Source organism: Sorex araneus, chromosome 6, assembly GCF_027595985.1.
Source record: "Sorex araneus isolate mSorAra2 chromosome 6, mSorAra2.pri, whole genome shotgun sequence".
Taxonomy (NCBI): Eukaryota; Metazoa; Chordata; class Mammalia; order Eulipotyphla; family Soricidae; genus Sorex; species Sorex araneus.
In genome coordinates, this window is record NC_073307.1 from 18,635,143 (window position 1) to 18,657,849 (window position 22,707).

General features: G+C 43.5%; 1 protein-coding gene across 4 annotated transcripts in view; it reads right to left on the minus strand.

The window, feature by feature from the left end:
- The window catches only part of ARHGAP26 (Rho GTPase activating protein 26), a 486,560-nt gene extending 464,381 nt beyond the window's left edge, over positions 1-22,179 (minus strand). For all 4 annotated transcript variants that reach the window (XM_055141710.1, XM_055141709.1, XM_055141708.1 and 1 more), the window contains exon 1: positions 21,696-22,179. In XM_055141710.1, coding sequence (XP_054997685.1) covers positions 21,696-21,849 — 154 coding nt within the window. In that variant the 5' untranslated portion in view covers positions 21,850-22,179. The remainder of the gene's footprint in view (positions 1-21,695) is intronic.
- Positions 22,180-22,707: the final 528 nt, after the last annotated feature.

A 22,707-nucleotide genomic window follows, 5' to 3' on the forward strand; every position in this document is an offset into this window, starting at 1 on the left:
GTCAGAGGCCATGGGTGGGGGGAGGGTGATGCATGCCTGTAGACTAGAGACCGAACACAATGGCCACTCAACACCTTTATTGCAGACCACAACACCTAATTAGAGAGAGAGAACAAAAGCGAATACCCTGCCACAGTGGCAAGGTGGGGTGGGGGGAGATGGGACTGGTGAGGTGGGAGGGATGCTGGGTTTACTGGTGGTGGAGAGTGGGCACTGGTGAAGGGATAGGTTCTTGAACTTTGTATGAGGGAAACATGAACACAAAAATGTATAAATCTGTAACTGTACCCTCACAGTGATTCACTAATTAAAAATAAATAAATTATAAAAAAAAGAAGAGCTGGGGATAAAAATACTGATGTTGGGGAGACCAGAGCTATAGTACAGCATGTAGGACACTTGCCTTGCATGCAGCTGACTTGGGACCAATTCCATGAACTCCTTCTAACTCCCAGAACCTGATCAGGAGTGATTCCTGAGCACAGAGCCAGGAGTAAGTCCTGAACACTGCCAGGTGTGATCCAACTCCCCCACCAAAAAAAAAAGCTCAAGTTGGGAACTGGGAAAGTTCAAAGACCAGAGGATAGATATCACTGCCCTAGGACTCCAATATTCAATATTCACAGAAAAAGCAACTTTGTGTTAGGTATGACAAAAGACACTTCTGTTAGACTGACTTAAGTCAGCTACCTGCTCCAAGCCTGTTAGTGAATTGTGCTGGGAGAGGGCCTCTTTCAATGTGGTTTGGGTTTCTGGCAAGTCAGCAATCAAACAGACCACAAGAGAATCCTGTGACTGAATGCGTTTAAAAGCAAGACACCGGGACTATGTTCCACATGATTTACTGGTCAAAATATAAAGCCCAGTCAATAATTTCTAGAGGTAATTTCCAATACAAGGATTCCTCTTTAATGTGGAAGCCAGAGAGATCTAGACATGGAGATAGCACAAAAATAATTTTTTTCAAATTTGTATATTATTCCTATCCAATAAATAAAAATGGCAATTTTATATATTAGCATTTTAAGTAAATATATATTATTACAAAATATATATAGTCATAGTATAAATGAACTAGTGCAATTGTGACTTCAGGACAAGTGCTTTACACATATTACCACAATTAACCCTTACAAAGTTCTCAAGTAGGTAGTATTATTCCATTTTATAAACGAAACAAGATTTTAGGATCTGTGCAATAAGATTATAGTGTTTGTAGCATAGCTCTTTAGACCTAGATGGTTGGTACTGAACAAAGGTTCAACTTCTGGCACCAACTCTTTATTAATATGAGTTACATTAGATTTTTCTGCCTCGGTATTCTTATTTTTTGTTTTATTGAGATGGAGGGCATGAGGGGTGTTAGGCCACATCTGGCAATATCCAGGAGTTATTCCTAGTTCTGCACTCAGAAGTCACTCCTGGCAGTGCCCCTGGGACAATATGGGATGCCAGGAATCAAACCCGGGTCAGCCACATGCAAAGCAAGCATCTTAGCTTGCTTTGATAAGCCACGTGTAAAGCAAGCGCCTTACCCCGCTGTGATATCTCCTCAACCCCACCTGCCTCAGTGTTCTAAATTACACAGCAATTATGAAGGTTCATATAAATAAAGTGTGTTAAACACTTTCATAAGAGTCTGGCACACTGTAAACAGTTAAATGGTGGTAGGTATTGCATTACTACTGTTAGATTCCAAATAAATTTAACAATATGCTTTAAACATTAAGGAAGACTCTACAGAATTCTGAAAGGATATCTACTCTTTGTCTCCATATTTCTGCTCAACCAGCAAAGAAAAGATGGGAAGAAGGAGAGAGAGGGAAGCTGATTCTTAAAGATATGGAAAAATTGAGTGCAGTCTATGCAAATTTATTTTAAGAAGGTAATGGTGGTAATTCTAGGGGGCATCCATATTAGACCATAAAAATGACAAAACAAACCAAGAAACCAAGAACCCAAGAAGTGATCTTTCATAAATTCTTGACACAACCTAACTGGAATATGACATAGCCACTGAAAACAATCCTTAGAGTGACTAATGTTATAGAAAGATTAACTGTAAACTATTGAATAGGAAAGGCTATAAATCAAAATGAGTAGTATATATAATCAATATTCTAATTATAATGGTGCAGTTGACATTTTCTTCTTTTATTCATCTGTAATTTCTCATTTTTCTAAAATAAGCATGTATCAACTATATATATAATGAGAAAAAAATACAAGTTTGGGTTTGGACAGCTTTATCATTTTTTTTAATGACTAGCCTATCTATGCATTAAAAAGACTGAAGAATGTATCCCTCAAAAGAAGATAGACTGGACATCCTGCTATTTTCACATTGATGGCTTTGTGAACCACGGGGTTAAGCTTGAGTGAAGGAGATGTATGCCATCTTGTTCAGGTCTCATTCCAATATGTCCAAAATTTATCCTTTCTGTGATTCTAGGTAGGGTACCTGCAAAGACTGAGATTTCAATACACAGTATCTTGACCTATCCCAAGTAGATTTCTAGGTCCCTGACTGGCATTAAAAATACATTAACTATATCTGGAGCTGTTCAACTAACCCAAATAACATGCTCTCATTTAATGTCCCCAAATTATTCTTGAAATATAAACCACTGACCTACTTTGAATAGCACCCCTCATCCCAATGATAAAAATGGGAAATGTAAGGTTTGTCTCAGGTCCCAAAGAAAGGCTAAAAATAAACTCTACTGTCCGTCCCCACCCCACCCCCCGGCCCACCAGAGCAGCTAAGCAGTAAATCCAACATTCTGTACCCACCCTGGTTCTGAGCTGTCACCTCTGGAACATAACACAGGAAGTATAACAGGAAAGCATGCCCCAGACATTTTTTTTTTCTGTAAGTTGGGATCACTCACAACCCATGTTACTACCTAATTCCAAGCTCACAAATGACAGATTCTACAAATTTGCCTCAAATCTAAAGTCTTTTTCACTATACTCCTAAAACTCCAGAAATCAGTTGCAAAGTGTTTACAAAACACTTTGATCTTTCCCAGAACAAAATGGTTAGAGATTGGTCACTTCTTTGGCCCTTTTGCAAGGCAAGATGAGCACAATGGAAGGGCAGACCAAAAGAAGGGGAAAAGAATGAAAAAGATAAGTAGTAAATGAGAGAAAAGGTACATGAAAGCATATATGTTACCTACATTGCTCTAAGAAATATAAGGTCTTGAACTTAGTCCTACACTAAGTTCCTCCCTGGCTGGGGAATTTCTCGTTCTTTCCCTCTACTTTCCAATAAATTTCTATTTCCATCTCTGAGTCTGAGCATCTTTAGATAAAAATAATTAAAAATAATAATAATGAAAACCACAAGAAGAAGAATAAACACAATGTCTCTGGTAAAGAAGAACTTTCACAGTAAGACCTAACCAAGTCATTGCCATTTCAGCACCCGAGAAACTAACTTCATCCACAGGTCCTAAAATTGAAACCTCCAAAAATAATAATTCTTATGGGAATATATTCTTCTACTGTAGTAATGCAAAAATTCCTCTCTTCTGCTCAAAATATTGCATTCACTTACAGGATGTTTGGTTCTTCCTTCCGGCTCTCACTAGCAAATCACCCTGAAATGCAATAGCAGAAACAGTGAGGGAGGTGGTAGGAGAAGTTCTAAACCAGAGACTGGGAAAAGACTGTGATTTAGTTCTGCTACCCTGGCCATTCTGTCCAGTGACCAGAATAGAGAAAATGCCAGATCCAAACATCCTGGCATTGAAACTGCAATATTCAAGGAACTAGAAATTGTTTAGATGCACCAAAGGAAAAGGAAATGTGATTTAAGAAGATCAAGAGACAAAGCAAAGAGGAGCGCACCAGACATTTGGGACATGGATTTAAAATCCCCAGTGAGAAGCTAAAGAGATAGCTGAGAAAGCTAAAGCCCAAGTTTGGTGCCATCCCTACCCCCAGCCCAGCACACCCTCTCAGTACTGAAGGCCCCCAAGCACTACTGGGTCTGACCGGCAGCAAGTCCTAGAGATCCATGCAGCCAAAGTGGTCAGGAGTGACCCTGAGCATTTCTTGGGAGCCAGCCACTCACCCTCTGCCAAATACCAAGAAAGTCAGAGCTGTTAGGATGGAAAGAATGAGGGAGGGAGAGATTGGTGTCTACAGAGTATGGGGCTTCTTCGGGTGATGAGAATTTTTTGAAATTAATTGTAGAGATAAATGGAAAACCATGTTAACATACTAACAGTCATAAACTCTACACTGTAAGTGAATAAAATATGGAGTATTTAAATTACATCTCAATAAAGCTACCTACAAAGTCCTAAGGAAGGACCTCCACGGTCTCCAGTCACCACTGCCTAACGCCATCCATCTGGCACATTTGGGAAATTCAGGAATGCTCCAAACATTTCACACATTTCTCATTTACAATAACCACCAATAAATAAAACACATCAATCGTCTTTCCTTAAAGAGACTCAGTTCTTCAAATTGAAGGGGGAGGGAAGATTAGACAATGACATTCAGAACGCAGGGTTGTGAAGACAAACACATGCTCATTTTTGTCTGTTGGTGATCATTTCTGCACACGAACTCTGAGCTGCTTCACATACAAACCCTCAATCCCTGTTGTGCTTTTCAATGCTGTGTGGTGTGAAGTTATGCTGGCAAGAGATGGGGTGGGGGTGGGGGGAGGTTATGAGAAGCAAGCCAGAGTCACATCCCAAAAGACACCGAGGCCAAAAGCTCTCAGTTCCACTCCAATTTTCTATGCAGTGAAGCAGAGCTTGCCCCGCTGGAAAGCTGATTACAAGCATGCTGGGTATGTAAAGAGGCAACAGGATTTCTTTCCAGAGAGAACCAGCTTGTTGTTGCTCTGAAAGGAGCTGGCAAGATGGCAGCTGACTGACTGTGCACACTGAGCTCAGCTGTCTATAGTCTCTGAGGCTGAGCCAGCAGACCAGATGCTGGAGCTGCCTGGGCTACAGAAGTTGAAGCCCCCCCATTCCCAGAGTCTCCTGGCCTCTGTGTCACCACAGGATGAGCAGTAAGGCCAAGGGATCCACAGGCCACACCTCCCAGCTCAGGGTTTATGGGAAACACCTCAGTGTGTGCATCAGTTATAAATGCAACAACACTCTGTCCTTAGAAATGTAGTCACAGTGGGGCTGGAGAGATAGCACAGCGGGTAGGGCGTTTGCCTTGCACGCGGCCGACCCAGGTTCGATCCCCGGCATCCCATATGGTCCCCCAAGCACCGCCAGGAGTAATTCCTGAGTGCAAAGCCAGGAGTAACCCCTGAGCATCGCCAGGTGTGACCCAAAAAGCAAAAAAAAAAAAAAAAAAAAGAAATGTAGTCACAGAACTTCTTAAGAAGCAAATCTCAGGGTGAAAGCAGCACAAGCACTGGTCCCTTTGCTGCAACACCCTGGAGTCCTGGAGTCTCATCAATAGCACCGTGGTCTTTCAGTCTCTCAGCTCTCCTTAGAGGAGATAAGGGAGAACAGGTGGCCAGAAATGAGTTGCCCCAGGGCACTACACACACACCCACACACACACACACACACACACACACACGGCTCTCTCTGGGTTTGGGGTACCTCAAACTACAGAATCATCAGCGCGTCCCCAGATGCTAAATTCTCTGGACTTATGCTACCGCTCTGTCAGCTCATACTTCCCAATTGGTTTTTTAGGTTTGGTTTGGTTTTTGGTTTTGTTTTGTTTTGTTTTGTTTTGGCTTTTCGGGTCACACTCAGCGATACACGAGGTTACTCCTGGCTCTGGAATCACTCCTGGCGATGCTCAGGGGACCATATGGGACACTGGGAATCAAACCTGGGTCAGCCGTGTGCAAAGCAAACCCCCTACCCGCTGTGCTATCACTCCAGCCCCCAACTGTTTTTAAAGAATTTTTTTTAATGTGCAACATAATGAGAGACTGACCCAAAATGACTTTAACCCTGACATAGGGAACTGAAGATTCAGTGTTATAATCTTTACCCAGTGCCTTACTAAAGACCCAGGAACATGAACTTTCCTATCAGGAGCTTCCCCACCTTCAACACCACAGAAAAGACTGGTCCCATAGGTCAAGTTCATGGAACTCCAGGAATGGAGTGCATAGGGAGCTTCTCAAGTCACCTGAACTTGTACACTTTGGAACCATACCCCCATCACTCCTTTGGGATGGCTAGTTGTGGGAAAGGGTGGAACAAAGGTTTAAGACAACTCTGGCCTACCATAATTCACATATGCTCCAAGAATCACCTCCATGACCCTGGGAGGAAGGAAGGTTTCCAGAACTTGCCCAGGAGCTCGGGCATCAGAATCTCCTCAAGGAGAGCCTGGGAATCTGCAGTGATGGAATTCATACATTCACCCTTTAAAACCACTTAAAAACAAGAAAAATCTGAAATGACAGTAGTAGGACATTCCTGTTTTACGGCACTTGGCACATATCTGCTTGTCCTTCTAAGCACAAAACCTATGACTTTCCTTTATGTCTCATATATTATGTGGGGGTATTTCCTGTGCACCCTCTTCTTTCTCCAGTTTCACTTCCTAAGGTCGAATTCAAAGGCTTTTGGACAAGTTCTAATCTCACTAACTTGAATGACCATGATCAGGCAAAAGAAACTCACTGACCATCATCAGGCAAAAGAGTCTTCAATCTCTCAGTACACTGCCTCTCCACTTCCAGCTCCTCTGCCGAACGCTTGAGGACTGCAGCGTCCACTCTCTTCTCTCACTTCACCCCACTGGTTCTCTACCTTTCTGTGCATTAGAATGATCTGGTGGTTTCTTTTTAAAGTTCCTGTGCCCCAACTGCAACTCACACAAATTATGTCAGAAATTTTCCTTGGTTCTCAGAGTACCTGGTGAGACCCAAATAGATACTAATAACACAAACCCACTAACTCCCTCTAGAGCATCCAGTCTGTTTCCCATAACTTCAGAGGTGTCCCCTGCAAAACGAGTCTAACTCAGTAAGAACCATCCTTGCTAACTCTATCCCCACGTCCATTTCACACCATAGTTCTCCCACCCAACCACCCAGCTATCCCCCCAAGACCTACAACAGAAATTCTCCAGACACCCTGGCCCCATGAGGACCATTCATGCTCCTCTTCACCCATGCCAGCGCCTCTCCCCTGAAAATTGCCATGGGATCCCGGACTCTCCTCTGCAATTTATTTGTTTGTTTGAATAACAAAAATAATGATTCTCCACTGAGTCAAACATTCTCAGCAAAGTGGAATCACTGTCACTTGCTCTGGGCACCTGCTAGTACTACCTACCAAAAGCCTCGTCTACTGAGGACATTCATTGCTCCCTTACCCTCAGGAAAGTGGATGGTCAGGTGGTGGCCATTCTCATGCACTCTTCCTTGAAACTGTATTAAACAGAGTGAAGATCAAATCACTGGTCCAGTACATAGTTTAGATAATACAATGACAAACTTTTTAATGACTATGATTTCATGACTATACATAAAGATTTTTTATGAGAAAGTATCGCTAATCACATCAAATTGTGGTTTTGGAATGCCATAAAGTTCCCTTTTGAAATAATTTTTAATCAAGACTTTTTTTTTCCCCCAAAGTAAAGAAACAGTGGTAGAGGAAAGGCAAAACAATAGAAGTAAGGTGCTTCTGTTGTTTGTTCTGGACATCCAAGTTGTGCTCAGGAGTCAGGTGGGCTCTCCTGGTCATTCTAGAAGAATCAACTGGCCAAATGGGGCAAATGCAAGGGCCCAAAATATGACGCTGCTCAGGCCCCAGAGTACCAAGAACATCTGAGTCATCCTGTGATGCTAGGGGCCCTTTGGGGCTGTACCTAGCATTGCCCAAGGAACCATGTGGTGCCAGGAATCAAACTCAGGTCTGCTGCATGAAATGGCATGTGCCTTAATTAGCCTGTACTATCTCTCTGGACCAAGCTAACTGGTTTTCGAAGACTGATCTTTTCGAAATGCTGACTACAGGGACTTGTTAAGCTTTCAGAATTGCCTTTTCCAAAGTTCTTTGTTCCCTCCTCAAAGACCCGACCCTTTCATACCAAGTGATCTTTGAAGAACGCAATGGCTCCTCTCCACTTAAATGCAGATTTTTTTCCTCAATAAACATAACTGGTCTTCCGGTTCTGAATTCAGAGAATTAACCAACCTCAAATGTTGCCTGGTTGAGCTTGGGGATGCAAGGCACAAAGTTATTGAGGGCATAGAGGAATTACACATCCCAAGATTGACGTCGCTGAAGCCAATCCTTTAGGATGACTGCAAAAGTCATATGCAGATCAACTGAGGAAGTATTAGCACTCCAAGTCCCAGTGTTATTCAGGGGAAACTACTAAAACTCATCCCTAGTACTGTGTCCTGTGTACTCAGTGCTTCCCTTGCCTCCTCTCAAGACCCTAAGCCCCTGGAAGACCCATCCCAGAAAGCCCACCATGAGCAGGATCTCATAGACACTGGGATAAAGCAGAGGACAAGCAGCAAGACTGTGACTTTCATCCAGGGAAGTGCTAGCCTATGAGAGAGAGAGAGACAGAAGACAGATGTTGGATCAAATGATCTGCTCCTTTCCCACTCTACAGAAAATTTTCACTCATAATTAAAACGTGCCTATTGGCTCAGTCATGATCTCCAGTCATTAAAAGTAGACAGTGACCTTCTATAATATCTGCCAGAAATCCTGAATTATGCACAAAGATAAAAATTCAACAGCAACCACTCTGAGAACACAAACAAGTCGTGCAGGGCCCTGCACACAAGTGAATCCTCATTTCAGGGAATGATTCTGTTGAGACTTTAGCCCCAAACCATCAAGACACACATCAAGACATACAAACCTAGGAGAAGGAAGAAAACGGTGCTAAGCATTGTTCTATTACAGAGGCTACTCTATTATAATCTAGAGTGAGCTCCCATCCTCCTCTAAAATAATGATTTATAAAATTTAAAATCCAGTTCTCTTGGCTTTTCAGAAACACTTCTCTGAGACAGTGATGGGCATAAAGGGGCCGGAACAATAGTACAGCGGGTAAAGCACTTAGCTTGCACACAGCTGACCCTGGTTTGATTCTTTGGCATCCCATAAGGTGATATGGTCTCCATCAGAAGTAATTCCTGACTTCAGAGCAGAAGTATCCTGTGAGCATCACCAGGTGCACCACAAAAAGCATAAGAATTAAATCATATTTAAAAATTAAAATGTACGTACCCTTTACCCAACAGTTTCATTTCTTGGAACTTATACTTCAAATGTATACACCAATACTACAGGTACCAGGATGCAAACAGCAGCACTGCACATAATAGTAAAAGGCTGGAAAATATCTAAATGTTAGCTGAAGAATGGTTAAATAAACTAAGTTTTTTTGTTTGGTTGGTTTCTTGAGAGTTTTGGCTTATACCCACTAGTGCTGTGGGGTTACCCCTGGCTTTGTGCTTGGGACCCAGATGCAAGGCAAGCATCCAAACCTCTGCACTATCTCTCGGGTCCCTGAACTACATTTAATCCAAACAACATAATGCAATGCAGTTCTAAAGATACATGAACTCTATATTATGTATAAATATAGAATATCTAAAATAAATTAAAATGGTGCAATATGAAAATATATGAAAAGCAGCATATAAGGTTCAGAACTGAATATATATGTGTGTATTACTGACACATGCATAAATTATATCTGATAAATACACAAAAACTGGTGAAATGTTATTTCTAGTGGATGACCTCAGGATGAGGACACAGAGGAATACTCAGACTCCTTTTTCATCCCTTTTGAATAGTGCCACTTACAGGTATCACCCATTTAAACTTTTTTATAAGACATAAATTTTATAAGTAAAAATGTTTAATGTTACTTGCTCAGCTCATAATCATTTTCAACCTCTGACACACAAGCGTAACAACACAGTATCTAGTCTGAACTCTGTTAAGGTTCTCATTACCCAGTAAACAGAAATAGCCTCAAGTTCAAACTAGATCTACCAAGAAACCTATCTAAAGTCTCACTAGAGCTAGTTTATATTCTCAGAGAGTTCAAATGTGCAAAGACATCTGATACCCAGATTAGGTGAGATGTGAAACCTACCTGTAGTGTCTATAAACCATGTAAAATGGGGGTTATTCCTGCTTTTTCCTGTGTGGTAGCAGCAGGAATTCAGGTAGTGAACCAGCTTGGCCCAGAAAAATCAATTAACAGGGTTTGGTTCTGATTCCCAAATAGTCCCTCAAACCTTTGTCCATCTGGCAGAGGGAGCATGTGTGTGCACACACTACACACATATCCTGAGCCCCAGGAATCTCCTCATTCTAAATATAGTAGGCAACTGCCCAGGCTCCATGCTCACCCTCTGCCACATTCTGTGCCTTCCAATCAAGGTGAAAGGAACCAGATGTAAACACACCAGGACAGCTTCTGGCCCACACTGCCAAGCTATGCACCTTATTGTTTCTTCTCTGTCTCCACTAAAGGTTTCTACAAAAATGGGTAAACCCCAGTAACTCAAATTTGCAAACATTCCTCTGGCCACTAATGCTGTTGGTTTCAGCCTGATGAACAAGATATCCTTTCTTTGTCCTTGAAATCTGAAGTCAGAATAGTCTGTTAGATAGGCCAAGCACCCCATGTCCCCATTTTATCTGTAAGAACCCTACAGCTCGGGGCTGGAGCGATAGCACAGTGGGTAAGCTGTTTGCCTTGCACGCAGCCAACCTGGGTTCGATTCCCAGCATCCCATATGGTCCCCTGAGCTCCACCAGGGGTAATTCTTGAGAGCAGAGCCAGGAGTAACCATGTGCATTGCTGGGTGTGACCCAAACAACAAAAACAAAGCAAAAAAAAAAAAGAGCCCTACAGCTCAAAAATATATTAGGCAAACCCAAAGATAACTAGGATGCAATTATGCAATTAATATCACACACACACACATACACACACAAACACACACACACACACACACACACACACACACACACCATCACCACCACGACCCCCCAGATAATCTGGGGACTTGAATGTCCCAAACAGATCCAGTAGACCTGGATCCACTCCCGGCAATACTTAACCAAGAGACCACATGCTTCATTTTAAAACCCAGTAAAGGAGGGTGTATCTGGGCCCACCAGGGTCACCCCAACGGTTCTCAAAGAACCCTAAAGCCAACCCAGTTGTGCTTACGGACTCCAGAACTACACCCAGAAATGTCAAGGGAGCCATGACATGCAAAGGGTCAAAAGCCCCTGAACTATCCTAATCTTGGACCCACCCATATTTTTTTTTCACTTCTAATTATTTTTGAATCCATGTCAGTGGCTAATAGAAGGACCTTTTTTGTTAGGATGTTTCCAGTTTAAGGAAAAGATTAAGTTGCTGAAACAATCTAGCCTGTTCAAAAGAGTACTAGACAAATACCAACTGCCCATAGTAGTGATAGTGCATCTAATGCAAAGAACAAAAATAACAGATATGAAGTGAGCTTGTAAAACTTATAATCTAACAATAATTTTACTTTAAGTATATTATCCCATGAAAAGACTAAGATACGTGCAAATGCAAATAATCACTAGTGCACTTTTTTTATTAATTAGAAAAATTGATCACCTTCAATAGAAGACTGGGTAAATGAGCTCTGGAATAGCCATAAAGTATAATTCCACTTAGCTTAGATTCTCAGAAATGTTAAGTCTATAGAAATAGAAAACAGTGGTTGACCAAGATGAGAATGCAAAAGAGTATTTTGGGAGTAGCAGAAACATCACTAAATTGAAGTCATGGCTTCCCAACTCAGTAAACTAAACTGCAACCCCCTAAATGATGCATTTAACACCGTATTCTGGCAGGGGAAGGCACAAAGAGATAGTAAGTGAATTAAGGCACTAGTTTTCCATGCAGCCAACCTTGGGCCAATCCCCAGCACTGCAAGATACCCCAAGCACTAAGGTCCCAACACTCCCAGGTACAGCCCAAACCTTCTGCCCTCAAAATAATAAATTTTATAATTACATAAAACTGTTTTAAACTTGAAATATGATTACCTCAAACAAACGGCTACTTGAACAAAACAAAAATATAATGAATATTCTTGAGAGTATTTATAGAACATAAATACAAAATGTGCAATAATGTTCTTGATAACTGATATGTAGCTGCTAAGTGTCACTGATCATTATGAGAGGAAAAAGAAGTGGAGAGAAAAAATATCCTCCCATGATTTTTAAAAGAGACAGAACTGTCATTTTAGTCATAGTGACTACATTCAAATTCATAAACAAGATATTCTGTTATAAAAAGAAATTCTGACATTGCTACATGGATGAACCATAATAATGTATGTTAAGTGAACTAAACTAGACACAAAAGGCTGAATGCTGTATTTTCCACTCATATGAACTACTTACCGTAACCAAAGTCAGAGAGAAAAAAAGAATAAAATAGGTCAAGTACTACAGAGAGGGGAAATGGAGAATTATTGTTAAATGGGCATAAACTTGCAGTTTGACATGGTGAAAAGTTCTGAAAATAGGCAGTAAAAATGCAAGTTACACAGCACCATAAATTTACTTAATCACACTGTAATGCAGACTTAAAATGTGCTGAAGTCATAAATTCTGTTATGTTTTCCCACTATTTTTTAAAAACTTAAAATAGTTTTTAAAACTGAAGATAGCTTTAAAAACTAAAAAACTTTAGGTAATACAGAGAGTAAGGCACTTCCCTTGTATGCAACCGACCCAAGGTGAACTTCAGGTACCCCATATGACCTCCAGAGCCCATGCGTGCTCCCTGAGCACAGAGGCAGAAGTAAGTTCTAGTCCCAGCTGGTAAGGCCAAAAGACCAGAATTTTTTTTAAGAAATTTAAAACACTAAAAATTAAGAACTGAAACAATTTAATTAAAAAATGGACAAAAGATGCCAACCAACACCTCACCAAGGAAGAAAAAAGGTGGCAAATGAACATATAAAAACATGTTCATTATGTTATTGGGGAATTATGTTTTGAAATCAAGTACTACTTCATGGCCATTAGAAATCCAAACAAAATGCTAGTGAGAATGTGCAGAATAGGAATTCTCATTCATTGCTGGAAACTCACTGAATTGAGTTTCCAGTGCCGGAGAAAATGCCAAATGGACAGCCACGTTGGAAAACAGTTTGGCAGTTTCTTAAAATGTTAGATATGCTCTTACCACATGATCCAACAATTGTACTGCTTGGTCTTTACCCAAAATCACTGAAAACTTATCTCCACATAAAAGCCTGCATAAGGATGTTTACAGTAGCTTTATCCATAACTGCTAAAAATTGGAAGCAACCAAGATGTCTTTCAATAAATGAATGGATAAACTGTGTTACATCCAATGGAATATAGTCAACAAGAGAAAGAAATGGACTATCAGGTCACAGAAAGACAAAGAGGACCCTTAAAATAGGTTCCTCTAAAAATTCTTCCTTGCCAAATGAAAAAAAGATCGTTGCTAAGTGAAAAGGCCATAACTTTCTGAAAAACATAAAACTAGAAACACGGTAAAAAGATTAAGTCTTTACCAAGAATGGAGGGAGAAGAGATGTACGAATAAAAGAAGAACAGTTTGGGGGGCTAGAGTGATAGCACAGCGGGTAGGGCGTTTGCCTTGCACACGGCCGACCCGGGTTTGATTCCCAGCATCCCATATGGTCCCCCAAGCAGTGCCAGGAATGATTTCCTGAGTGCAGATTAGGAGTAACCCTGAGCATCACAAAGTGTGGCCCAAAAACAAAACAAAAAAAATGGAGTGAACCCTAACACAAATTATAGACTATAAATTACAAGGATGTAGCTTAGCAGGAAGAGCAAGCATGCCTCCCTATATGAAACCCTGGATTTGATTCCCAAATTATAAATAATAATAATTATTATGATTAATATGTATCACTAATATAACATCTATATGATTAACCAGTGAAATGTTAATTGGGGAAACTGGACCTAGGAGGAATAGATGTGAGGGACTACATAAACTGCTCCAAAACCTTTATATTGCTTTTAAGATTAAAAAAAAAAAATGGAAGCTTAAACTTCAGTTAGTGAGTTGAGAGCTACAGCTTAAATGCAATTTACCCGATCCCATCAAGAACTGAAGGAATTAAAGTGGAAGATTTAAAAAGAAAATAATGTGGTTACATAAAAACTACCAAAAAAAATCTTGCTAAAATTTAATTTGTTGTTGTTTATATTTGTATGAGTAATACACCAAATGTTGGTACTGCAAATTACCACCACTTACAAATAATTAGGAATGTTTTTTTTTTCCTCCCCCTTTTATTCACAAGGTGCTAAAGAAAAGCAAGAGATCTGGAAAAAACTTTTTGCTACCAAACTCTGCATCCATGTGTTCCATTAAGACTTTTATAAGTAACATAATTATTCCTAAACAAAGCTAGCTGGCATTGAATATTCTCTGGAAATTTATGACAAGATTCCAAAGGAAGAAGAGCTCATCTCTCTATTGCAAAAGCCTATATTAAATTTTAAAGAACAAAATGGTTGACATGCTCCAAGTAGAAAACTCTTTATGTTGATTTTTTATAACTCCTTTTAATAAGCAAAACAGAAAAACCATTAGTCATCTACCAAACAGATTCAAACAAAAGGTTTTTGACAATGCTGTTCAATGTTTTATTTTTCAGGTAATAGAAACAATATAGAGCTGAGTAATATATATTACTCAGCGCCTGCTTAAAAATATATCTTCTTTAAGGAAAATTATAAAATGAAAGCAACACTCCCAAATATATCAGAGGCAATGACCGGTTCCCTGGATTATTCCAGTCCCTGTAATGGACTAGAGGCTTATTGAACACTTTGGGAAATACTGATCTAGATCTATGAAAAATTTGCATCTGAACTCCAACATCTTTTCTAAATGTCTATTCAAAAGATGGCCCTGCAGTTCATTCCCAGATTCAAAACATGACTGCAGAACTCCCTAGTTATGTGTGACATTGTGCACATTATCCCACAGAGAGTAGGGCATTTGCCATGCACGCAGCCAACCCGGGTTCGATTCCCAGCATCCCATATGGTCCCCTGAGCACTGCCAGGGGTGATTCCTGAGTGCATGAGCCAGGAGTAACCCCTGTGCATCACTGGGTGTGATCCCCCAAAAACAATTACTAACAAGAATTCAATTTCTTTTTAAAGTATGTGATCTCCAAAAAGTATCATCAAAACTATAGACCCAACTACAAATTCATTTAAGTATCAACTAGTACACCTCTGCCTCCTAAGTGCTCATGAACCCCCCACCCCACCAGTGTGCTAATGTTATCCCTAGTCTGATTTTTATTCCCCACACTTCTCCCCTTCACCGCCCCCCCCCATTTATTACAGAATTTTATAATACAAGGCCACAGGTTTGTCACTGTCTGGTCCCATCAGCAGCCAACATCCAGAGACTGTAAAGCCAAGTTCCCGGAAGCGCATGACCACAAAGCAGCTGTGTGACATCTTATAGCCTACACCTCCTTCTCGGAGAACCTGGCAAGCTACGCAGAGTTTTCCTGCCTGCAGAGGAGAGCCTGGCAAGCTCCCCATGGCATATTCATATGCCAAATACAGTAACAATGATGGGTCTCTTTCTCCTGACCCTGAAAGAGCCTCTAATGCAGCTCCGTTGGGAAGGACGAGTAAAGAGAGGCTGCTAAGATCTCAGGGCTAGGACAAATGGAGACATCACTGGGCCCATCTTGTCTATCAAGATGTAGAGGCTGAATGAAAACTCAATGAGAGAAGGGTTTCTTAGTCTCTTGATTATGTGGTCAGCATCCATTAAAGTACCATGAAGTCAGATGAATCCACTCCCATCTTCTTTGGTTGGAAACACAAAGGCACACCTAAATTTCTCTAGGTCCTGGAACACAGTTCGGTCTTGGGACTTCATCTCTACTTAAAATACCCTGATTTTTGAAGGAAAAGAACTTATCGATTCAGTTGTACCATTTGCAATTTGATCCAGAATTCAGTTCCTGAAGTTGCTCACAACCATCGGATAGGAAAGAACTAAAACTGCACTTCTGATATTCAGAACACCCATAGGGAGTGTACATAGAGTCAATATACATTAGTGGCTGATTCTGCTGTTGGGAGAGAAAGGAGTTAGGGAAAAGGAGGGAAAGTTTGCTAATGGGAATGAGGTTTCTTAGGGGCTGGGGAGGAGGTGGTGATGAAAATGTTTTAAGATAGGTTGTGGTAATGATTGCACAACTCTGTATATAAACTAAAGAACCATTTAAGTGGGGCTGGAGAAATAATGTGGTGGTTTAAACATTTGCCTTGCACGATCCAATTCTGGTTAGATCCTTGGCACAAAACAGCAATGCTAGGAGTGACCCTGAGTACAGAGCCAAGAGTAAGCCCTGAGCACCAGGGGGTATAGCGCAAAACCAAACACAGACCAGAAAAATTTTAGTTGGATGTTATAAATAGATGTACTAAACGTGAAAGTAAATTATATCTCAATAAAGTTGATATTTATTTACTTATTCAGGCCACTTCCAGCAATGCTCACTCTTGTGAGGGTCTGACATTTCAATGCTCAGGGATCAAGAGGGTCACCCAGGTGGTAGGGCCAGGGATCAAACTCAGAGGTTCGCATACGCTAAGCATGCCCTTGAGCCATGCCGCTGCCCCCCGAGTTTTAAGTTTTTAGCTGCATTTCTCACTCTATCTCAGAAAGTTGAAGTTAAACTAAAAGATCCCCAGCAACAAGTGTGACAATGAAAAGAAATATAGCTCCTGAAATCCCACACTACACCTCAAAATTAACAAATCATGCTTAATTTGCCCAGTCTAAGAAACAGCCAGAGTCAAATCCATTTTGGAAGCATTTCTATGAGGCAGGAAGGCAACCACCCCAGTCTCCAAGAGTGTGGAGTTAACATGCAAGAAGGCTGAAAGTTTGGGGCTGGAGTGATAGAACAGCGGGTAGGGCATTTGCTTTGCACAAGGCCAACCCAATGCAATCCCTGCCATCCCATATGGTCCCCCAAGCACAATCAGGAGTGATTCCTGAGTGCAGAGCCAGGAGTAACCCCTGAGCATCACTGGGTATGACCCAAAATGGAAAAAACAAAAAAAAAAAAAAGAAGAAGAAGGCTCAACATTTGAATTACTGAAATCCTATTAGGAAAAAAAAAAAGACTGGGGGCTGACTTTTATTCTTGTAAGCCTGTGGAACTTGATGTTTTGGGTTTTGTTTGTTTGTCTAACCACAACTTTGTACAAACAGAATTCATCAAAAGTCTTCCCCAGTGGTTAATACATATACAACCATGTGTTATAACAACTGGCATGGGAAAGACTCCTTATACCCAAACCAAGGAAAAAAATGTTCCTCCTCTCATGGTTTTTGCTAGCAGTCTTCATGATACTCAAGATTAATGAAAGATTAACCCCCATTAAGTGAGTAAAGCTCTGTGTCAGTCTTCAAGCTAAATGCCTTCTTCATACATTCTTCATGCAGCCCTCAATACAGTCCCTGAAGGTGAGGATAATGATCCGCTTTTCAATGGCATTGCTCAGCCTTCCTGATTTGTCCACAATCAACCAGTAAGTGGCGGGATAAAGATCCAGAACCTGGACAATCCTAATACTCTAAATTCTCCACCTCTGAACTTCCCTGCCAGTCTCTATCATCTCTACTCCCCCCCAAAAAAAGAGGGGGGGGGGGGACTGAGACATACAGAATCCTCATGACAGGTACAATGATTCATCAAAGAAAGAGTCTTGGGCAAATGAATATCCACTGAGAAAGCCTGGTTAAATCTGCAATGAAGATACGGAGAGTCGCCAAGACTTGACGCCAAAGAACTTTCCACAAAAACAAGATATTTTTATCTTTTTTTCTTAAAGAAAGATTTTTTTCTTTAATGTAAGTCCCAAATCACTATATTGCTTATCTTCTGTTTGTCCAAACCAGAGGTCTGAAGTCTAAAGATTTCACAGGATTCATTTATCAGATTTCGAAAGGGATTCAAGAGACTACTGAAGTAGAGGACAGTTTGGTTTCAGGTTAAACAAACAGGCATTGGACTTAGGCAACTTGGGTTTTCATGGACTTGTGCTATGCCAACCCTGGCAGGTTACCAGACTCTCTGATCTTCAGTCTCATTCATAAACCAAAGTAGCAAAGCCAGAGAGATAGTACAGGGAGGGATTAAGGTCTTGCATGCTGCTCACCCTAATCTGACCCCCACCACCACATATGATCCCCTGGACACCTACCTGTAGAAGTGACCTCTGAGTACCAACAGGTACAGTGCAAAAGTCCCCCAGAAAAAAAAAAGCAAAAACAATGATCTAACTAAACTTTGACAATTCCTGGAGGCCAGTTTTATTGCCTTAAAGAGGAAACATAAACCTAAAGACATATCAGTATTAATCATAAAACAAAATTCCAAAGTTGGAAGCATCTGGAAATCACCTAAGTCAATATTACATATATAAAGCATGTGTTTATTTTACAATTTTATTTTTAATACCAGATTTGCAATAGTGATAAGATTAGTTAGGAGGCTAGAGATAGCAGCTAGGTTAAATCACTTTCCTTTCTTCCTGCCGCAAAGGTCCCAACCTCTACCACTACATTAAGTCTACCTGAGCATTGCCAGGGGTCATTCCTGAGTTCAAAGGCAGGAACAGACTAGCCCTGAGCACCACTGAGGCTGATGCATACCTTCAAAAGGATTTTTTAAAGAAAAATAATGTGGGACTAACTCAAAGGACTAGCTCAGAGACAATGTCTCACATATGTGAGCTCCTGGACTGGATTCCTGGCACCACAAAAATATAGCACTGTGAGCACTGTCATCCCATTGTTCATCGATTTACTCAAGTGGGCACCAGTAACATCTCCATTGTAAGATTTGTTGTTACTGTTTTTGGCATATAAAATATGCCACGGGTAGCTTGCCAGGCTCTGCTGTGCAGGCAGTATACTCTCGGTAGCCTGCCGGGCTCTCCGAGAGGGACGGAGGAATCAAACCCGGGTCAGCCATATGCAAGGCAAACGCCCTACTCGCTCAGCCCAGCAAGCTACCGAGAGTATCCCGCCCACAGGGTAGAGCTTGGCAAGGCTACCCTTGGCATATTCGATATGCCAAAAACAGTAACAAGTCTCACAATGGAGATGTTACTGATGCCCATTCAAGCAAATCGATGAACAATGGGACAACAGTGTTACCACAAAAATATAAACAAATAAAAGATAAATATTAAACAGTTGGATAGTATGCAGCAAGCTCCGAATGACAGTATCTGGAGAATATCAGAAATCTGAGAAATGATGATCATCCACTTTAAGTGGTCACATGACTTGTTTAAGTAGTAGCTAATAGTAAAACAGTACAGATAGCAACAGAGCAGGATTTACAAGGATTAGAAAACCTAGTGCCCCATCAGTCTTTCCCTCAGTTTATAACTATGAATAGTCTATTGCATTAAGTAACACTTGAACCCTATCATTCCTACCCAAAGAATTCTCAGAGAATTACATACCCAAATAGTGGTATCTAAATTGCCAATCATACCCAAAGGCACAGTCCCCAGATTCCAGATATAAGATGCAAGTCCAGGGGCTGGAGCGATAGCACAGCGGGTAGGGCATTTACTTGCACGCAGCTGACCCAGGCTAGATTCCCAGCATCCCATATGGTCCCCTGAGCACCGCCAGTAGTAATTCCTGAGTGAAGAGCCAGGAGTAACCCCTGTGCATCGCTAGGACCCAGAAAGCATGGTCCATGCATCCAATCTGGGCAAGTCAAAATGGGGTTAGAAATCAAGAGCTCTGCATCACCAGGAATTCCATCTCTGTCCCAGACCGTAGTAGAGGTTCAAAATTAAATTCCACTGGTAGAGCTGTGTGGCTCTGTACTCATTCGTGAGTTCCCCAAGCTTATTTTCTCATGTATAAAATAAGCATGAGGTCATGACACCATTCATGGTAAAATCATGCAAAGTAAACTTCTGGGCCTACATCCTACTCTGCACAGGATGGTACCCAGCACACAGCAGGTACTCCAAGCATGTGCTAAGTAAGGCATAAAAGCCAGTCTAAATTTCAATTTTAAAAAAGCATGGACCCAACCTGTAATAATAGTGCCATTAACTTATTTCAAAACCAGGGGTCATGCATTCTCTGTATAAGGACAGTCAAAGGGGAAAAAAAAAATCAAGGTTGGCGAGAAAGATAGTATCGCAGATAGGGTGATTGCCTTGCATGCAGTCGACAAGGGTTGGATTCCTGGCACCCCATATGGTCCCTTGAGCACGCCAGGAGTGATTCCCGACCACAGAGCCGGGAGTAAGCCCTAAGCACAGCTGTGTGTGACCCCCAAAAATAAAGTCTGTTCCTATACTTCAAGTCTAGTTTGACACTGCCCTGAGGTTCCACCGTCTCCCTCTTCACTTTTTGAAACAGGCGCAGAAAAACCCATGCCAGAAATGTGACTTTAGTCAACGTCTTTTAAAGAAAACTTAGGAACAATTCTCACAATTACGACCCTTCTCCGCCAACACAATCTAGAAATGTCACCTACTGAGGTATACTCGGAGCAGAGAGGGGGCAACTTCATGTGAAAGTCAATTCTGTCCTCTGACTTTGTGGTTTTCTTCATTTTTTAACTGGAAGATCGAACCAAAGTACTGCAGAGTGCATGGACTAAAGGAAAAGGGGGAAGGAAAAAGAAAAACACCATAGAAAAAAAAAAAAAAGAAGAAAGAAAAATGAAAAAAAAAAAAACGAGCATTCAAACCCAGGCACTCATCCTCAGCGCGCTTCTGGGCCAGAAGCAATTGTCTGTCCCAGCGTCAAGTGGAGGGAACCCCATGGACGGAATGTGTATTTCCCTCTCTCCCTGACCAAAAGGAAATAGGCAAGGAGGGCTGGGGATTAAAAAAAAAAAATTTAAAAAACATCTTTTCAGGGATGAGTCGCGAATTCTGTCTCCCGAGCGAGGATGCAAGACATTCCCTCCTCAGCCTCCTGAGTTCCCAAGGATAACCGCGAGGTTCACAGGAGAGCCGGGGGGAGCGAGTCGGGCGCTGCTCGCGCTATTTTTACCCCCTCGCCCACAGCCTGGAGTAAAGGAACACGCTGATTCCTTACTCCCACCGCTCTCACCTCCTGCCGAACGCGGGCACCGGGACCCGCGCGCGAACCACGGGCCCGGTTCCCACAGACGCGCGGGCCTGCGGGCCGGCTGTCGCCGCTCCCCGGAACCGCGCGCCGAACCCCGGCCGCCCCCGACCCGACGCCCCAAGTTCCACCGCCCGCCGGGCACGCGGCAGAGCCCTGAGGAGGCTGCGGGGCGCGAGCGCGGCGGGACGCACCCCCCCACCCCCCGCGGATCCCCGCGGCGGCGGCGGCGGCGGCGGCAGCAGCAGGTGTCTCCGGGCGCGCAGCCTCGCCGCGGTTTCCCCTCAGCCCGCCGCGACGGCACCGGGCACCCGAGTCCCCCGCTGCCCCCGCCCGGACACCTGCGCGCTCGCCCAGTTTGGGTCCCCGATCCCGCCCTCCCGACGCGCCCGGGGTCGCGACCCTCCGGGTTCCCGCCCCACCTCACCAATAAATAAATAAATAAATAAATAAATAAATAAATAAATAAATAAGCCCTCCCGCGACGCCGCCCGCCGGCCGCGGGGGCCACTCACTCTTGAGCGCGCTGATGAGCGTCTTCCCGTCCTTGATGAGCTCCTTGATGAATTTGTTGGTCTTGTCCAGCTCCGCTTCGTGCGACTTGAGGGTGTCTCGGAAATGCGGGCTGTCGAGGCAGCAGTCGCTGAACTCGAGCGCGGGGAGCCCCATGCCGCCCGTGACGCCCGGCCCCCGGGGGGCGCCGGCCGGGACCCTCCCCCTCAGACGGCCGCGGGCTCCACAGGTGTGGCGCCGGCTCCGCTCCGGGCGCGCTGTCCGCGGGCGCGCGCGACTCCCCGAGCCGGCGGGTCCCGCGCTGGAGGGGCGGCTGCTCCGACGGCGGGGGTGGGCGGGGGTGGGGGCGCGCCACTCGAGCGGGCGGACGGGCAGGAAGCGCCGCGGCGGACCCGCGGCGGCGCCGGGAAACGGAGCAGCCGGCGAGCGCGAGCAGCCACCGCCTCCCCGCCTCCTTGGCTGCTTCGCTCGCCAGCAGCCTCGAGCGCCCTCTCACAGCAGCCTCGGCCTCCCGGGCCGGCGTCCGGGCCGCTCGAACCTGCTAGCGATGACCTAATCCCAGCCTCCGCCAATCAGCACGCCCGTCCCAGCCCGACCCCTCCCGGCCTCCCGGGGCTGCCCCGCCCTTCCGTGGCTTGGATCCAATCAGTGAGGCCTGTGGGCGGGGCCTCGGGCAGGAGGCGGAGCTCACGCCACCCACTAGGTCCGCAGCACAAGCCCCGCCCCTGCCCGCCCGCCCGCCCGCCCGCCCGCGCGGTCCTGCGGACGCTGCCCGCTGTGGGTCTCTGCGACGACCACCCCCGCCTCCCCAGGACCTTGCCGATCTGCTGCAGGCGAGATCGGAGCCCGAGGTGGAGAAGCTGGTGAACCGGGAAGCATGGAAACCCGGGAAATTAGGACTGCAGTTTCCACCTCAGCCCTGCCTGAGCCGCTAGGCAGTGGAGCTTGCACTCGAAATGCAACCCCCTTAAACGCTGCGAGCAACCACGTAGACCCCAGGCGCATGATCCTTCT